The sequence below is a fragment of the Chenopodium quinoa genome, unplaced genomic scaffold, assembly GCF_001683475.1.
Source record: "Chenopodium quinoa cultivar QQ74 unplaced genomic scaffold, ASM168347v1, whole genome shotgun sequence".
Classification (NCBI taxonomy): domain Eukaryota; kingdom Viridiplantae; phylum Streptophyta; class Magnoliopsida; order Caryophyllales; family Amaranthaceae; genus Chenopodium; species Chenopodium quinoa.
This window is the reverse complement of record NW_018743066.1, coordinates 976,439-994,022: the sequence shown is the minus strand read 5'-3', so window position 1 is coordinate 994,022 and position 17,584 is coordinate 976,439. Positions and strand designations below refer to the sequence as shown.

Below are 17,584 nucleotides of genomic sequence, written 5' to 3'. Positions count from 1 at the left end.
AGGGCAAGCAGCCCAATCTGAATCACACCAACCCTGCAGATTTAAATCACAATCAGAGCTCAATAAAATTCCTTGTCCGGGAGTCCCTTTCAAGTATCGAACCACCCTCATAATCAATTGTAGATTAGGTTTGATAACTTTAAATTACTCCTTTTGTTTTTTTAATTGGAACACTTTCTATAAATGACTGTCTTATATTAATTGCAACACTTAAATAGAAACACTTTACATCACTCTATATTTTATTATATCTCTATTCACACAATCCCCATTCCCACCTCACTTACATTAATTTTTTGAATATTAACTAACTACAAAGTATTAAACTATTCATCCACCATCGCCTTTTTTTTTTTTAATTCTCCAACAATTTCACTAACGTACACAATCTATAACTAATACGGAGTACTAAAGTAGAAACCGCTGACATCATTCCCTTCCTAAATTGCACACATGTCATGCTCTCATAAAATAAAAATTTTTGCCTAAATATATTAATGACATCATTTTATTATTATTATTTTTTTCTTTTGTGTTAAATCCTTCCATCTATTATGCCTAAAAAATAGTACTCCTTATTAGATATTTACCAATCTCAAAGACAAAAAATCAAGAATATTCCCATTTCCACTGATTATTGAAACCCTTATTGATTTTCTTCTTTCTCAATTGTGTTGTTTTGTCCCCTCTTTGTTAATTTTGTATGCCTCCATTATTATTTTAATATTTAAATTTTCGCTTATTTTGTGCAGTTATAATTGATTCTTTTATTTTATGATTTTGATTAATATTCAATGTAATACAATTGTTTTATTTTAATAAATTTGTATTTATTAATCAATTTGAGTTTTTTTTTTTTGGTTAAACCGTACATCGTACGAGAGCTAAATTAGTATTTAACAAACCAAACTCTCAACTATAAGAGTGAAAAATAACTCAAGTGGTTAAAGATCGATTCTCATATAAAATTTTGTGCCGATCAAAGTGTTTTTTTTTTTTTTTTTTAAGGACACAAAAGAAAATGCGTAGTAATTTTTTGGTCCGGCCCATAACAAAGACTCAATTTCATGAAATAATTTCCACATGCCAAACCCGTGATCCCTTCATAAACAAGCCACCGTAAAAAGAGGAGAGAGAAAAACTAACAACAAAAGAAACCAAAATTGTTACGCCTGTTTTCTATTTTCCGGCGAAAACCCACCGTTAAATCCGCCGTCGATCCACAAAACCGCCATTAATGGAGGGAGTCGGAGCTCGGTTAGGCCGATCTTCTAGCCGTTACGGCACAACCACCGTCTTCAACGGCCCCGTTAGAAAATGGAAGAAAGAGTGGGTCCCAATACCCCCTTCTTCTTCATCTTCTTCTTCCTCAAATTCAAATCACCATCATCATCATAGTAGTAGTAATCATCATCATTCATCCTCTAATGGCGCCGTTAATGGCAGTAATGGTAACAGTGGGTCCCATCTTCGTCTTTACAAGTGGGCCCCTGTTAATAAGGAGAATTCTAATTCGAGTGATAATAATATTAATAGTAATTCTAAGATTAGTAATAGTGATGCTAATGTTGTTGTTGTTGTTGCTAATGGGAGTAAGAATACTTCTACTGTTGACGACGTCGTTTCTGAGGAGCCTCCCAGAAGAAAATTCAAGTATATTCCGGTAATTTTTCCCCTTTTTCTGTTTGTGGGTTGTTACATATTTGATTTTTATAGCTTAATTGATTGATTTTATGGAAATTTCTGCTGATGAATTGAGGTGGGTATGGGTTGAATTTTTGTCTTGATTTTTACCTGCAGATCTTTTTGAGAGAATGGTTAAATTATTGTTTTATAATTTTATTGGAGATTGGGGTGTTTTAATTTGCTTTAATTGTTCCTGAAGTTGATGAATTGAGGTGGGTTTTTGGCTTGAATTTTGGGGGAAGCTTTATTGGGGATAGTGCCCTTAACTTTTGGAAAATTAGGGTAATTTTAAATGCATTAATTGCAATCTATGCTGTTGTTTTGAGGTGGGATTCTTTCAATTTGTTCTTGTTATAGGTCACAAGCTGCGATTTTTTTTTTTTTTTTCAGCAAAATTTTCTGGTTGCCTATGCTTCAAATTCTTAGAGGTAGATTGGATTTGAGCTTGTGGATTTGCTTTGATTATGGAAAGAAAACCAGGCAGACGACATATGTCGTTTCGGATGGATGGAATACAGTATCTTTCTTTGATTGGCAAAGAAGGGATCAATGTAGCTATAAAGAAGATTCAGGGTTTAGTGCAACTTGATGAATAATTGATTTCATAGTATTTAGAAGCTAGGAAGGTGACTGGTTTGAACTTTGAAGTATACTTTTGTATTGTAGAATATGTCTTTTAAGGTAGGAGTATATATATTTTGCTGACACTTGGCAATATTATAGATTGTGTAAGATAGCCTCTTGATTAAAAGTTTTTAATGTACTTTGAGGCATTCAACTTATCACAGGGGTCATGGTGTCAATTTATTAGTATAATAGCATGTGCTTTTGATGAGGTCATACCCTACTTAAAAAAGTATAAACCAGGCTGAATCCTGAAATTAATGTGATCATATCTGTTTTCTATCATCCAACAAATAAATCCAGAAATTGTGAACATTTTATCATTACTATATTTGGAATTGAATCTTTAATTATGTTTTTAGTGGTCATGGTTATTCGATATATGATGGAAGGACTTTTCTGGTTGCAAAGCATCAGTTTGTGGGCCAGTTGTTGTACTTTGTTATTCTTTGTTTGCAAAGACCTAGGAACTTGTATTGTTGGAAGAATTTTTTGTTATTGCTCTCTTTTTTGGTCACTGGAAGTTACTCACGACTGGATTTCCAAGTATGTTTAGTGCTTGCGCTTTTATCCTTTGGTCCGAGTTTCTTTTGAGAAATTAGAGGGGTGATGGTGAGGAGAGGGCACTGGGAATGGATGAGTAGAGTTGATTAACAAAGGAAGATCTTTATGGTTCAAAGAGTGTTCATCCCCTGTTAAGTTATGCTGATGATCAAGATTATTAAGGTTTTATGTGGATTTATGGTGCTGTACAATTGTCCTCTTAAGTTGGTCTTGATACCTTTTTTTTTTTTCCAGTTTTGTGGCCCCCTTTTTTCATGAGTAGGTTGCACCTTGAAGGTTAGAAATAAGATTATAAGAATTCTGTTATGTGGACGATAATGTTGGAAGTTTTGTGTCTGAAATTTCCCTTTCCCCTGGCATTGAGTTGATTTCTGACAGCATTAGAAAAAATGTGATGAATTTGTGATTGTACTAATGAAGTAATACTAGCAGTATGTGCTTATATTCATAGATCCCTTGTTGAGTATGATGTCCTGAATTATGATGGGCCTATTGAGTTGTGATTTTTGAAGCCTGTTGGCTGTTGTAGTATCTTGGAGTTTGGCTGCTTGAGTATGCAAATGTTAACTGGAGCATGTAGTAAATGTTTGGTATCAACAGGGAGACTTTATGTGGGCAGTACCCTTAAGTAATTATTGTCTATTAGTTTTCTACTATTTGTGGAATTTTATGCAGTAAACTAGATGGTCTACTACAAATCTACAATGCGAAAATTTGTAGTTATGTAATTCGGCGTTAAGCCTAGAGTTGAATTAGGTTGTTTTCTAGTTGAATATGAATGTATGTCATGAGAGAAAATATAAGTTGTAACAGTGGACAAAGCCAAAATTTGATTGTTTGGACAGACACGGTGTAGAATTCAGTTAGGAGATTGGATTAGGTGATTAGGGTTTGATATAGAACTCGTGTGATAAGGGTGATCTTTAGAGTGTTGTAACTCAAGTACTCAACATGTCATATACATCATTGATAGACCTATTGCATTGTTTGTTAGTTTTTCTGTTGGTTCTTGGGTTTATTGTTGTTACCTGTGTTTAAATCCACAGCAATGCTTTCATATAACTCAATATGGAAGCCGCAATCCTTAACAGGCCTATAACTTGTAAAGTTGGATTCAGTTAATGAAAGATTGTCTTATCTCCTTTCTGCTTAGTTACCTTATTTTTCTTTAATTTCTAGGACTTGGAGGGAGCTAAATTTGCATTGCAGCTTGTGGAAGTAGAGGTGTTTGATTATTGATTGTCATGTACTCAAATATTTAGTTGACAGGTCAGAAGTGCTGCCTTAGTATTTGTTTTGCTACTGATAGAGTAGTGTTTAATGTAAACTGAAAAAAATGTGATGATTGGGGCTTGTATTACCTCTGATATAGCTTAACAGAATATACTGGTGTGTACGTTATGGAATGTCTCAGGAGTGGCAAGATTACTGTGAGTCGTATAAGATGATGGAAGTACAATATTCTGTGGCAAAGGGTGGAGTAAAAAAATAAAAAAATTCGCTATTATTATAGCTATTCTTTTCCAGCTCCCTTGGCCACTAATAGACCTTTCCAGACCTTGGCGACATTGGACCCATGATTAGTTATAGTGGTTTCGAGCCATTTATTTCATTGTGATTGTCAAGTTTCAAAAGCATGGCTTTGGGAAGGATAAATTGCTCCCGAAAATTAATCTATTGATTCTCTCCCGAGTTGTGGACTGAATGTCTAAACTGTGGATCTCATAGTATATTTACCAGTATATGTAGTAGCTTTTACAATTACATGTGACCTATTGTCTTATTCCATGAACTACTGCCACTATTGATGTCTTTAATTGTCTTTCTTGAGTTTCTGGTCCTTTACGTGGCTTAGGAGTTCACATTTTTTTAAGGGTATGTGCTAGTTTATTGACCCTCTCATTTGGATGGAGGTTGAGGATAGAGGTCTTTTTGAAATGGCTTTGATAACCTTTTTTCTATACTGGTGTATTGTGTTTGAGGGGGATGTGGTATTTTAATGACCCTCCTATTTGGATGGAGGTTGAGAACCACGGTCTTTATGAGATGGCTTTGATAACACTGAATTCTGCAAGTATGTGCTATCAATCTATCATTCAAGTTACTAAATGTTAAGGCAGAGAGCACCCGGATCATCTATCAATTGGTGTTTCATTGTGTTTCTTTTTCCTTTTGTGGGAGATGATGCATTATGCTAAACTACTCCTTGGGACGGAGTGAGTATAGCTTGATGTGCTATCTCGGAAATGGTTCTGTGTTTCTGATATACACTTTGGGAAAATCAGCCATTTTTTATTTTTGGTAATGTATTTGGGTTTCTATTTCCAAGGTAGTAAGGAAGGTGAATTCTGTCTCTTGTGGCTATCTTGTTATCCACCTTTATAATCATAAATGCACATATCTTTTGACTGTAGTGTGAATTTTATGGTAATGATTGACTGACAAAATCCGTTTCAACATACCTGGTCTTATCTTGAGTCATGTTCCTTTCCCGTAGCGTTGTGTGCTAATTAACCAGATGAACTAATTTCTGCCACACATGGCTTAATGGGTTTTTGAAATATACATGTCTTTTTTGGGATATATAATATGTTGGTGATCCCGTGAGCTAATACTTATAATATACTTAAATCACATCAGTAATACTCCTATCTGGCTGGTTTTGATGTTCATTATTTAAAACCAAAATTTTGATTTGTCGTCTGTGTCAGAAATTTCTTACTGGTGTGTAGTTTCTGAACTCTAAAATGTGCTGATCAACCTAAACTGTGTTATTAAATGTTGGGGAGGCATTTGAAAATGATTAGTTGAACATGTGCACAACCAAGTATCTTTTGATTTTTTTGGAGAATTTGGGCATGATTGTTACGTAAGTTTGATCCTTTATATTCTTAGTTTGTGGCAACAATGAAGTCACTCCATCACCACTCATTTCCCAACCCCCCTCTTTTTGAGCTAAATAAAAAAAACACACTTAAGACAGTTTTTTTTGCTTTGAACATTATGACAGATTGCAGTGCTAGAGGAACAAAAAAAAGAAGCAGAAGAGAATTCTGATGATGATGAAGCAGCTAAGCCTGCTGAAAGTGATGAAAATGTAGGAGAGCAAGAGGCTAAGAGTGATGGTAATGCCGAAAAACCTGACATCAATGATGTGCCCATGGAAGAGAACCAGGTAAATTAGTTTCCATAAACTTGTTCATTCTGATATCTTGAAATCTTGTATGTGCCTCCTGACTAATGTGAAGTGTAATTGTAGTGTATTCTTGTTGTCCAACCAAATCTTCCCTTTGACTTTTGCAGTCTTCATAATCAAACCTTGACAATTGGCCTATATCAATCTATATTAGTAGAAGTGATTAAAAGATGTACAAAACATTTTTGAAAGTATGGTCTAAAAATACACATAATTAATAAAAAACAAAGTTGACTAGTAAGACTAACATGGGATAGGTGGAATATTGTTCATCAGCTTAAATATATAGTTTTGGATGACAATAGAAAATTTTGGCTTTGACTGTCTTCAGGATGAAGAAGAAAACCAAACTGCACCCGGAAGACAAGATTTGAATGAATTGGACTTGAGCCTAGGCTTGACATCACATGATGAGGAGCATGATTCTGACTCTAAGACAGACCCTAAAGCGGATGGTCAACTAGAAAGAGCAAATTCCGGGGCATGAACCAAAGATAGCAGCACACCCAGGAGATCGGCTTAGCCGGCCTTTGTTCTATGATTGCAGGAAATGCAGGTTTTTTCTCTGCTTGTTGTTTTGTTATCTCCAGCAAGTGAGGGAAGTTGCCTGTGAATGTATTATTTAGTCTTCATCTGAATTTTTCATTAACTGAGCTGATTGTATTTGTAACGGTAATTGTGTACTGAAACGATACTACATTCTTCCATTTTTCAACTGATTGATTTCTCTATCTAATTGTTCTAGTGAAGATTTAAGAAAAGTTGTAGCATGTACTATGTTATACTTTGTAGTTTGTACTAGTAGTTAAAATAGTTAATACAGCAAACATTTAGTATTTCTGAATTGATGTTAATTCGGAGTAACCATTTGTTCAATTGTAATTTTGTAGGCAACTTTAGGCATTTTCTACTTCATTGTTACAGTCAGGCCTCACATCTATGGTCTACTTTTTTTTCTCTATACTTCCTACTGTATATTTCTATATTTTTCCGTATTTAATTAATTATTGATCCAAAATGAATTTACTAAACCAACTATTATGAATACAATAAATTCAATAGTTTATACGAGTATCTATTGTTTGAGGGCTTTATAATACGAAGTACTTTGTATTAATTTTATGTAATCCAATGGGTATAAGGTTAAGGTCAAATTAATAGGACTATGTAACGAAGGTTTTGATAGATCGGATAAGTTGTCTTTATATGACCCGACTTACTATTGACCTGCACTGACTCGTCTTTTAACCGCGCCTTGTAACTTGTAAGGTCGTAAGGAGATATTAAAAGAGAGACTTATTTTGGAAATATTTGCTCATAATGTCGCCATCCAAAAATCATGGTTCATCTTTAGCTGCTCATTTTTTTTCTCTCAACGCTATTACGTTCGGCAATCAATACGTAGTAGTAAAGTAAAAACAAACTAGGGACATTTATGTCTTTGTCTTAATTGGACTAATAGTCAACTTTGATCTAGACTGCCTTTATAAAAATTGATTTTCTCGAGTTTAATATAATTATCTCGTGATTAAAAAATTAGAAAGTCAACAAAATATGCACTACAATTGAGCCAAAGTTCTCGTGAATATGCTTAACAAAAGCTCAATCAAGTAATGAACCTAGCTCAAATATTGTAATTTTCGTTATATTGATATATATTTGAAAGGAATTTTATATTTATTTTTGTGTTGTCATTGTAGTCACTATGAAAAACAAGAAGAAAAAAACTATGAAAAATTAGCATTAGAAATTTGTTTCAAAATTTACGTTGCAAACCACTTTTCATAGTTACTATGTAATCTAAGTAATCAAATTTTGACTAAATTTTCATTGATATTATATGATATATTACAAACAACGATAAAACTATTCTGATTATATATAAGATAATATAAATATACCACTAAATGTAGTTGCAACGAATTGAACTAATTCCCGAAAAATTGATAACTACCAAAATTTTGAATTCACTAAATTTACACACAACCTTGACCAATCTTTATTATAATTTATTGTCATTTCCCTTGAAGGACAGAAGCCAATAATCCAACTTTAATTCCATGAACCTTGTTACCAAAATCAACATCCCTGCAATAATAAGAAACCCTAGTGAATTGATCAGCTTCGAAACCAATCGAAGATCTCTTCATGGAAAGTACCTCTTCATCATCCCTCTCGACGACATTATTCTTGGGAATCGAGTCTCGATTAGTCGTTCTCTTGTAAGGGCTAGAGTACTTAGCTTGCAAGTAACCATTGCGCCTCCAAGGTGCAACTAACATGTTTGCATGCTTTAATGACTCCTTCATTGCATTACTCATAATCCTTATTATTTGTTTAAGTACTTGAGTATTTTTTATGATCAATATTGAAGGGATCATTTCTACTAGCGAGGTGTAACGACTTGTAGGTCGCGCTATCTCAAATTCGCCTGCCAAGAATACTTCGACTATGTATCGAGTTTTTCCTACATTCACGTCTATGTACTCGTACGTTCCAGCCGGAAATCGGCCGGTTTTCTCCCACCGGGACTTGCAAAGGCCTATGTCAATTAATTTCGTTAGTAAAACTATCATATGTTACAAAAATACTTGTACAATGTGACATTTACTTCAAATTATCTATGAAATTAAGTCTTGCTTACGTTTGATAAGAGAAATTAAAGGCGAAATTCAGGATAAACCAACTTTTCAATTCATAGAAAATAATCTTTGATACCATATATAGAACATTACTCAATTAATTAAACAAATTTGCATTTATGGACACCATACCATAAATAAAAGATGAGCTCATAATGTCAAATATATTGCTTCATAAAAACTCTATCTTCTATTTTTAAAGTGTGCATTAAATTTTTACCACATTGAAAATTATTGCAAATAAAAGTAAAATTTCAGTTAAAAAAAAATTCAATTCAACCAAAACTCTTGAACCCAATATGAATGTTCATGATTAAATAAAACATATATAAAAATTGAAAAAAAAATAGCATAAAATTAAATATAAAAATAACTTACCAGCATCAAGTCCTTTGTTACGAAGATGAGCCATTAAACTACGTTTAAGGCTACTTCTTGAAACATCATTACCACTACCATTGAAACCACCAAATAATTTCAAGGCAATATCAATTTCATCCCAAATCTTTTGTCTTGTACTCTTTTTTTTACCATTACTTGTACACTCTAACAACAAACTTTGTAACTACTCCTTCCTTTGTGTATCATTATCGACTTCATCATTATCAGATACCCAGTTTGCATCACGAGACTCATTACTATTTATATCACCTTCATCGATATCGATATTAAAGTTATGATCCATTCCGTGATCTCCTTTCTCGATAAACGAGTTTACGAGATCCGAAAGATCAGCTCCGCTTTCCGGCCAATACTCACTCCCGCTACTACTATCACACGGCCTATACCACTTGGCGGCCTCATCGAAGGCCGCCGCTACCCTATTGAATTTGATTGGTATTTTGGCCATTTTTTTTAGATTTATAGTTGTTTTGTTTAATATTGGACAAAAATTTGTTTATATAGAGAGAAAAAATGAAATGAATGAAGAGTTGAGATTTATAATGATGGTTTTATGAAGAGAGAATGAGGTAAAAATGGTGATATGATGTGACATGTATGACAAATATATATATATATACTTGTTTACTTAATTTTTGTTTAACCTTAAACAAAAAATGGGACTTGACTAATAAATTATCCGTGGATTGTTATGAATGTGGACTATGAATATTCCCTTTATTTGCGTAAAGGTTCATTGGTTTTTTCCAATGTATGTGGATTGGTATTGGTCACCAATTCACTTAATTGGTTAATTACAAATTCACAATGTATTTTGGGGGAAAACAATATCCATATATTAAGGATTTTAAGGGATAGGTTATTATCATATGACGTGTCAGATCCGAATATGCAATATACGGAGTTTTTTTTTTTTTTTTTCCAAATACAATTAATGTTATCCAATTCAGCGGTACAAATTATGATATGTCTTGTCATCTTGTGTATAGCTAAAATAATTTATACACGTGTTTACATTTTACAATAATTTTTCATGAAATAAGGTGAACGTAACCAGGACTAAATACCACCAAGATTTATAAAGGCAATTCTACACATTGTATTTGATGCAAGATCTTTAACATCGTTATTAAAATTTTTATTTAGCTAGGTTTATAACTTCATATAATTATATCACAAAGTAATGAAAAAGCTCAAATTAAAATATCATTATTTCACGTATACCGTGTACTTTGTAACTTTTAAACTAGAATAATGATGCATCTATAGGCAAGTTAAATAGTTTAACTAGCACCCTTTTAAAAATACAATAAAATAAGGTACGATAATCCATTCCACTTTATATATATATATATTCAATTCACATATTTCATATGCCATATAACCTTAATATATAACGTAATTCATAAAATTATGCACGAATAGTTGAAGAAGACAATAACACGACATATAGTTATTATGTCATTATATACGAGGAAATATAATCTAGTTTGTTAGTTCTATGAATTCTAATACCATGATTAAATTAAGATGTAAAATGATGGCTATGATTTGTTTATTTTTGTAATGTTAGTTTTAGAATGATCGTATTACTTGAATATAAGTAAGAATGATCGTATTACTTGTAAATTTGTAATGTTGTAGAATGATCGTATTACTTGTAATGTCGTAGAATAGTCGTATGTAGTGACAAATAAACCATGAGTTTATGGTAAATAGAAATGTATTCTGATTTAACAAATTATTACGGAGTACTCCATAGTACTTAGTAGGTTTCCTATGTTTGTGGCAATACTAACACATTTTTAATAATCTGTGTTGCATTTGCATGAACATAAACGATGGTAGTATCATATAGTCACAATTATTTCCTAGGTTTGTGGCAATACTAACACATCGGACTATTAGAGTTGAATGCTAGTATTGTGATTTGCGAAACAATGCACATTCTGTCACTCAGATCGGAGGACAAACAACTCGTCTCGATATGTGTGATTGACCGATTGAATGCTTATCCACTTCTTATTTACTTTCACATTTATATTCCCTACTATCTAGATTTTCTCTTTTGAAAATTTAGAATTTCTTGGCTAAGTAGAATTTAGTTATAAGTGCCTTGATAGGAACGTTTAGTTATAAGTGCGTTGATAGATTAAAATGAGAAAATAAAATGATATACATAATCCTTAAGGTATATTTAATTTAAATTTAGAAAATCGTGACAAAACACACTAATTACACTGATTTACGCCTGTTTTTGTCATGAATTCCTAATTTTATACTCCAATTTTCAAGAGTGTATTAAAATTATACGTGGTCAAATTAATTCACTAAAAAAGCAAATGATGCAACTATTTAGAAATGAACAAGGTCATTAACCACATACAATATAATTGATAAAATGGATCAATTTATCAATATGGAGTAACAATGAGGAAACTAATTTAAATGAGGTTAATGATAATACATAACTATATTGGATTAGTGATTGAGTTATCAAGTAGGCATGAAAATTAAAGAGGTAGTTGTTAACAGTTAGTTTACCAATATATGGTGTTACTAACAAAGTTATAGTATAGAGTCATACATTTTGTTACACCATTGGTTGATTGATTGAGTTATGCCACACGTACGGTATAGTAGAACTCTAGAAGTCCAATAGGCTTACAAATTTACAATGAAGTATAATCCTACATGCATTATTATCCAACTAAAGTACTAAACAGAATATGCATTTTTTTTTTTTTTTTTTACCAAATAAACCCTTTTGAAGTCAGGATAATTAAATAGCCAAAGTTAGGCCTTTTTTTTTAATCTTATTTTGACGCTTATTATAATGAAAATGCGGAAAATGGACGATGTCAAATAGCCAAATTATATTTATCTCTTTTTTTTTTTAATGAAATGTCTTTGTAATATTGTGTCTATGTTCATTGAATCTTTTCAGATTATGTCCACATTCATCTTGTCTAAAAAAAACATTAAACTCTTTCATGTTCCAAGCCACTATAAGCTAATCTTGGTGGACTGGTGTTTGTCTTTAAAATTAAAGAAAAAGTACATATTACTCGTTGTTTGGTGTCCAATTTAGTCAAAATTGGGCCGGAGCACTAAATGATCCAATTAAAAGCCCAAGGTCAAGGTTCAACTCTCCAATTGCTCAAAAGTCAAAAGTCAGCCCACAAAGTAAGCCAATTGGGCTAAAGCCCAACCTCTCCAAGTATGACAAGGTATAAAAGCCATCATATTAACACATTCAAGGGGACATCACATATACATTGATATTCCATTTCATATGCTCATTCTTGCATTCAGGAATATTCCACAAAAGCCTCAAGCTACAAACTCTCTTGCATAGTGTCTTCCTTTTACACATTGTACTGACTTTAGCATCGGAGGGGCCTTCCTCGGAAACACCCCCGAGGCTAGTTTACGTGTGTTCACTGTGCAGGAAACCTTCGGCCCAACACAACTTGGACCGAATCCAGTCTTCTCCACTTCAGCGGACCTTCGGCAAGGTCCCATTGTTTTCAACCGAAACAATTTGGCGCCGTCTGTGGGGAAGACTTTCAAAAATCTTTAAGCCAAATTCCTAACCAAGATCATCTTGCAATTATCTTAGCAGCCATGGCTAAGAACCGCAAGAGCAAAAGCCTCCGTCAAGGAGCGGGCGAAAAGCCTAAAACCCCTACACCATCGCCCTCGCCGGACCGGAACTCTCCCAAGGGTGCCGGCTCGGGGGGAGGATCACACAAGGAGGATTCCCTATCTCCTATAATGCATGACTCTCAATATAGGCCGGACCACTCTCGGTCTAGCAGGGGTCAGTCTGATCATAGGACATATTCAGTGTCCCAAAGCCAATCATCGGCTGCACGGCCTCATTACCACACTCGGCCGGGGACCCCTTTGACGGGGCCCAGTTCGGAAGAGGTGGCAAGAGCGCTGGCAGTACTCATGGAGGCAATGAGGGCACAGAATATGCCACCGCCTCGTGATCAAACTCCTCCGCATACCCGGCATCAGCGGAGGAAGTTAGACCATGACGGTGGGAAGCTTCCTTCCTTCCGGGAGCTGGAAGAGTGGGAGGAGGATTCTTGGAAAAATGAAAAACAGAGGAAAAAGAACTCTCAATTATTTAAAGGATCCTCATCCTCAAGACCAGCAGCGCATAAGAGCAGCAGCTCAGCTTCTCGGCCAAAATCTACTCGCCGGGAACCCGAGACTGCTCGCAGAAGCGTCCTTGACCGACTCGGCGGCCAGGAACCGAGCGTGCGTAGTCGCCTCTCGTTCCCTGCAGCCGAGGCCCAGACTTCCCAGCCAGGGACGAAAACCACTCCTACCTCTCTAAGAGGGCGGAGCGCGGTCCCTTCGGCCAGGAACAAGGGCAAGGCCATTATGCTTCCCGCTAGTTCACCATTCGAGCAATGGATACTGGAAGAGCGCGTACCCACGGTTAAAATACCGTCGCATATCACATATGACGGGACCACGGATCCGAAGGACCACGTGGCCTCGTATGAGACTCATATGCATCTTTGCCCCAGATCCGAGGCGACTTGGTGCAAATATTTCCCAACCACTCTCAAGGGGGTCGCGCAAGCGTGGATCTCCAAGGGAGTAAGGCAAGGCTCCATAACAGGTTGGGATGATCTGTCCTCCAAGTTCAGGAGCAAGTTTTCCACGGCAAACCGCCGAGAGAAGACTACCGCAGAGCTCATGGGTCTGCAACAGGGGGAAACCGAAAGCCTCCGAGACTACCTGACCCGTTTCAGTAACGAGTCATCAAGCGTCTCTCAGCTGGACCAGGGGCTAGCTGTTTTTGCAATGCAGAATGGCCTTCAGCCAGGAAAATTCCTAGACTTCATGGTCATGCATACCCCTCAGACCTTGGAGGAAGTTCTTAGTGCTTCGGATAAGTTCATCCGAGCCGAAGAATGGAATAAAGCAAAAACCCAACCTCAATCCGGGGGAGGGAAACAGAGGCAAATACCTTTGTCTGAAGGCCAAGGCCATAAGGCAAAGGGAAAATCAAAGGCTCCGGAGCCATCTCCGGCCAGCGACCCAAAGAAGGACAGGTTTGCCTCATACACAGGCAGATATGAGTCCTACACTCCGCTCTCTCTTCCACGCGCCAAAATTTACAGTGTGACGAAGGAGGAGCAGAGTTACCGAAAGCCGAGACCACTCCCAGAGTGGTATCAGCGAAAAAATAAAAATCAGTGGTGTGAGTTCCACGAGTCTTCGGGCCACAACACTGAGGAGTGTATCCAGCTGAAGGACCAGATAGAGGACATGGTCCGGAAGGGATACTTGAAAAAATACATCGCGGATCACCGCGAGAAAAAAGAATCCGAGAGGTTAGCAAAGGACTCTCGGCAGGACCTTGATTTCCCCCGGAAAAACAGTAAAAAACAGGAGGGGAAATTCCCTCCGATCAATGTTATCTCGGGAGGAATATACTCTCGGAGGGAGCACAAGCGTCACCTTAGAGCTTTGACTCACCAGGTGAACAACGCTGACATTCAATCTCCCCAGTCGCCGGTGCCGAACATGACGTTCACAGCCGCCGACTGCCGGGGGATTACGTTCCCTCACGAGGATCCGTTGGTGATCATCGCCACGGTGGCCAACCACGACGTCAGTAAGGTCCTTGTTGACGGTGGCAGCGGAGCAAACATTCTGTTCCGAAAGGCCTACAACCAAATTAAGCTGAAGCCCAAGCACCTTACGCCGGTACCCTATCCGGTATCCGGGTTCAATGGGGCTTCAACTTATCCAGATGGGAAGGTGACGCTTCCTGTCACCATCGGTTGCGATGAGGCAGCCCGGAACGTCATGATTGAGTTTTTGGTCATCGACGCTCCTTCAGTGTACAACGTGATTTTGGGGAGACCCATAATTCACGAGATCCAAGGGGTCGTCTCAACTTATCATCAGCTGATGATTTACGTCTCAGACGCCGGCTTCCCCGAAAGGATACAGGGCAACCAAAAGGACGCCCGAAGGTGCAACTACCTCAAGCCATCCAGTAGTCGCCCAGATGACGACAGGGATGAGGAGGAAAAAGAAAGAGAGCCAAGCACAAAAAAGCCGAAAGGCCTAAGTGCTTCGGCCCAAGGATCCGTGCCCAGAGAAAAAGGTCCCGAAAGGGAAAAGGTTGACTCTTCAGCTGAGCCGAAAGACTCAGAGAGCCAGCCGAAGAACATAAAGACTGGGACACCTGCTGACATTGGCAGCAGACCAGATTCTGAAGAGTCCAGTCCATCGGCAATGGACATGGACCAACAGACTGAAACAGTTGAGTTGGCCGAAGGAGATGCTGAGAAATGTGTAACAATCGGGATGGACCTTGATCCTAACACCCGTTGTGAACTTATTCAGCTCCTGCGGGATAACAGAGATGTGTTTGCTTTCTCGGCAGCTGATATGCCCGGGATAAGTTCAGACCTCATCTCCCATAACCGAAGGGTCCATGCAAGGCCTCTCAAAATTGGAGATCTTGTCCTTCGGAATGCTGCTGCAGTTCAGAAAGGCCGAATCCATGGGAAGCTCTCAGCTACATGGGAGGGACCTTACGAAATATATGATGAGCTTCAGCCAGGGACATACCGACTTCGGCAGTTGGATGGAACTGAGTTGAAAAATCACTGGAACGCTGATGTACTGAAAAGATACCATGTGTAAACCCTTCGGGGCAGAACAATCTTTGTAAGTACATTTTGAACTAATGAAAGGCCTTGGAGCCGCCATTTATATAAATATTTACAACTTTTTATCCTTTCAAAATTTTCTTTGTTCTATCTACTCTTTAAGGGTTTTTTATTCAGCCTCGTCTGAAGCCTTCGCCTTCGGGTAACTGGGTTTCAGATTGCTGACAAAACCTGTCTTTTTAAAGAACACCGGTCTTTCAGCTGAAGTCAAACTTCAGTAAGACTTGTTCTCCAAAGACATGAGTCCATGGACAATTCTGGGATATTGCCTTAACTGAGCCTTGTATCCCAGAGAGCCATTATCCGAAACATTGCCTTAAGTTGGCCCTGTGTTTCGGGTATCCATTTTTCAAAGATAGACAGAAAATCAAGGATAACAGCAACAGTTGAAAATTTTTAAATCAGCCTCGTCTGAAACCTTCGCCTTCGGGTAACTGGGTTTCAGATGGCTTACAAAACTCAGTCTTTTTAAAGAACACTGGTCTTTCAGCTGAAATCAAAAATCAGTAAGACCTGTTCTCCAAAGACATGAGTCCATGGACAATTCTGGGATATTGCCTTAACTGAGCCTTGTATCCCAGAGAGCCATTATCCGAAACATTGCCTTAAGTTGGCCCTGTGTTTCGGGTATCCATTTTTCAAAGATAGACAGAAAATCAAGGATAACAGCCTTTTTAAATCAGCCTCGTCTGAAACCTTCGCCTTCGGGTAACTGGGTTTCAGATGGCTTATAAAACTCAGTCTTTTTAAAGAACACTGGTCTTTCAGCTGAAATCAAACATCAGTAAGACCTGTTCTCCAAAGACATGAGCATGGACAATTCTGGGGTATTGCCTTAACTGAGCCTTGTATCCCAGAGAGCCATTATCCGAAACATTGCCTTAAGTTGGCCCTGTGTTTCGGATACGCGTCTTCTTTAAGAACGGTGGTGTTTCAGCTGAAGTCAAACTTCAGTAAGACTTGTTCTAAAGAGGTTAGTCCCAGAAAGCTAATGTCCCAAGCATTGCCTTCAGTTGGCCCTGTGTTTCGGATATCCAGCTTTCAGACAGTCAATCTTCAGTAAGACTTGTATCCCAGAAGCATTGCCTCCAGTTGGCCCTGTGTTTCGGATACCCATTTTGAAGAAGTTCAGAAATTGCTTATTTAACTGAAGTCATACTTCAATTTCTGTGGGGGCAAGAAGCACTCAGTGCAACTATGTTCGGCAGAGTTGAAGAAAAGAAACAGTAAAACATTCAAAAATAAAGCAACTGAAGAAAAGAGCATTAGATTAATATTTCTCAAAAATTGAGCTACAAGTTCAATAATTCAGTATCGGCAGCCGCCCACAAGCGGAAAATAACAGCTGCCGAAATACGTACATAAGCAAAAAAAAATAATAAAACTGCTGTACGACAAGGCAAGCTGAAGCAAAAAACAAGGCAAAAAACTCAGAAAGCGGCAAGTCTAAAGTTAAGCGCATGATGAACCGCAAGATTCTGAAGACGACTGCCCGAGTTCCTATGCTTCAGCCGGAGGATCAAACTGATCAGCGTTGAGCCCCATGGTGGCCTCAGCCCCAGCAGCAGAAGAAGCGGGCTTTGCACTTTGCCGAGCCTCCCTTTCCCTCTGCTCAGCTTCCAACTCCAGTCTTTCAGCTTCCTCTTCGGCTTCCTCAGCCTTAAGAATTTCAGCTTCAGCTGGAGTTGCATACTTCATGTGAGGGTCTTCGGGATTCTGAACCCACTCAGCACATTTAGACCAGTCCAGTTTCGGCT

At 37.4% G+C, this 17,584-nt stretch overlaps 2 protein-coding genes across 2 annotated transcripts; one reads left to right on the top strand and one right to left on the bottom strand.

The window, feature by feature from the left end:
* The first annotated feature begins 1,052 nt into the window (after positions 1–1,052).
* LOC110731265 (probable serine/threonine-protein kinase clkA) lies at positions 1,053–6,973 on the top strand. The gene is made up of 3 exons (XM_021911109.1): positions 1,053–1,663; positions 5,885–6,049; positions 6,402–6,973. Exons 1-3 carry the CDS (start codon positions 1,238–1,240, stop codon positions 6,555–6,557), a joined length of 747 nt encoding a protein of 248 aa, XP_021766801.1. The 5' UTR covers positions 1,053–1,237; the 3' UTR covers positions 6,558–6,973.
* A 1,112-nt stretch (positions 6,974–8,085) lies between these two features.
* LOC110731141 lies at positions 8,086–9,562 on the bottom strand. Its single transcript, XM_021910975.1, has 3 exons — positions 9,282–9,562; positions 9,091–9,164; positions 8,086–8,612 (listed from the first exon to the last, which is right to left on the bottom strand). Exons 1-3 carry the CDS (start codon positions 9,560–9,562, stop codon positions 8,086–8,088), a joined length of 882 nt encoding a protein of 293 aa, XP_021766667.1.
* Between the last annotated feature and the right edge of the window lie 8,022 nt (positions 9,563–17,584).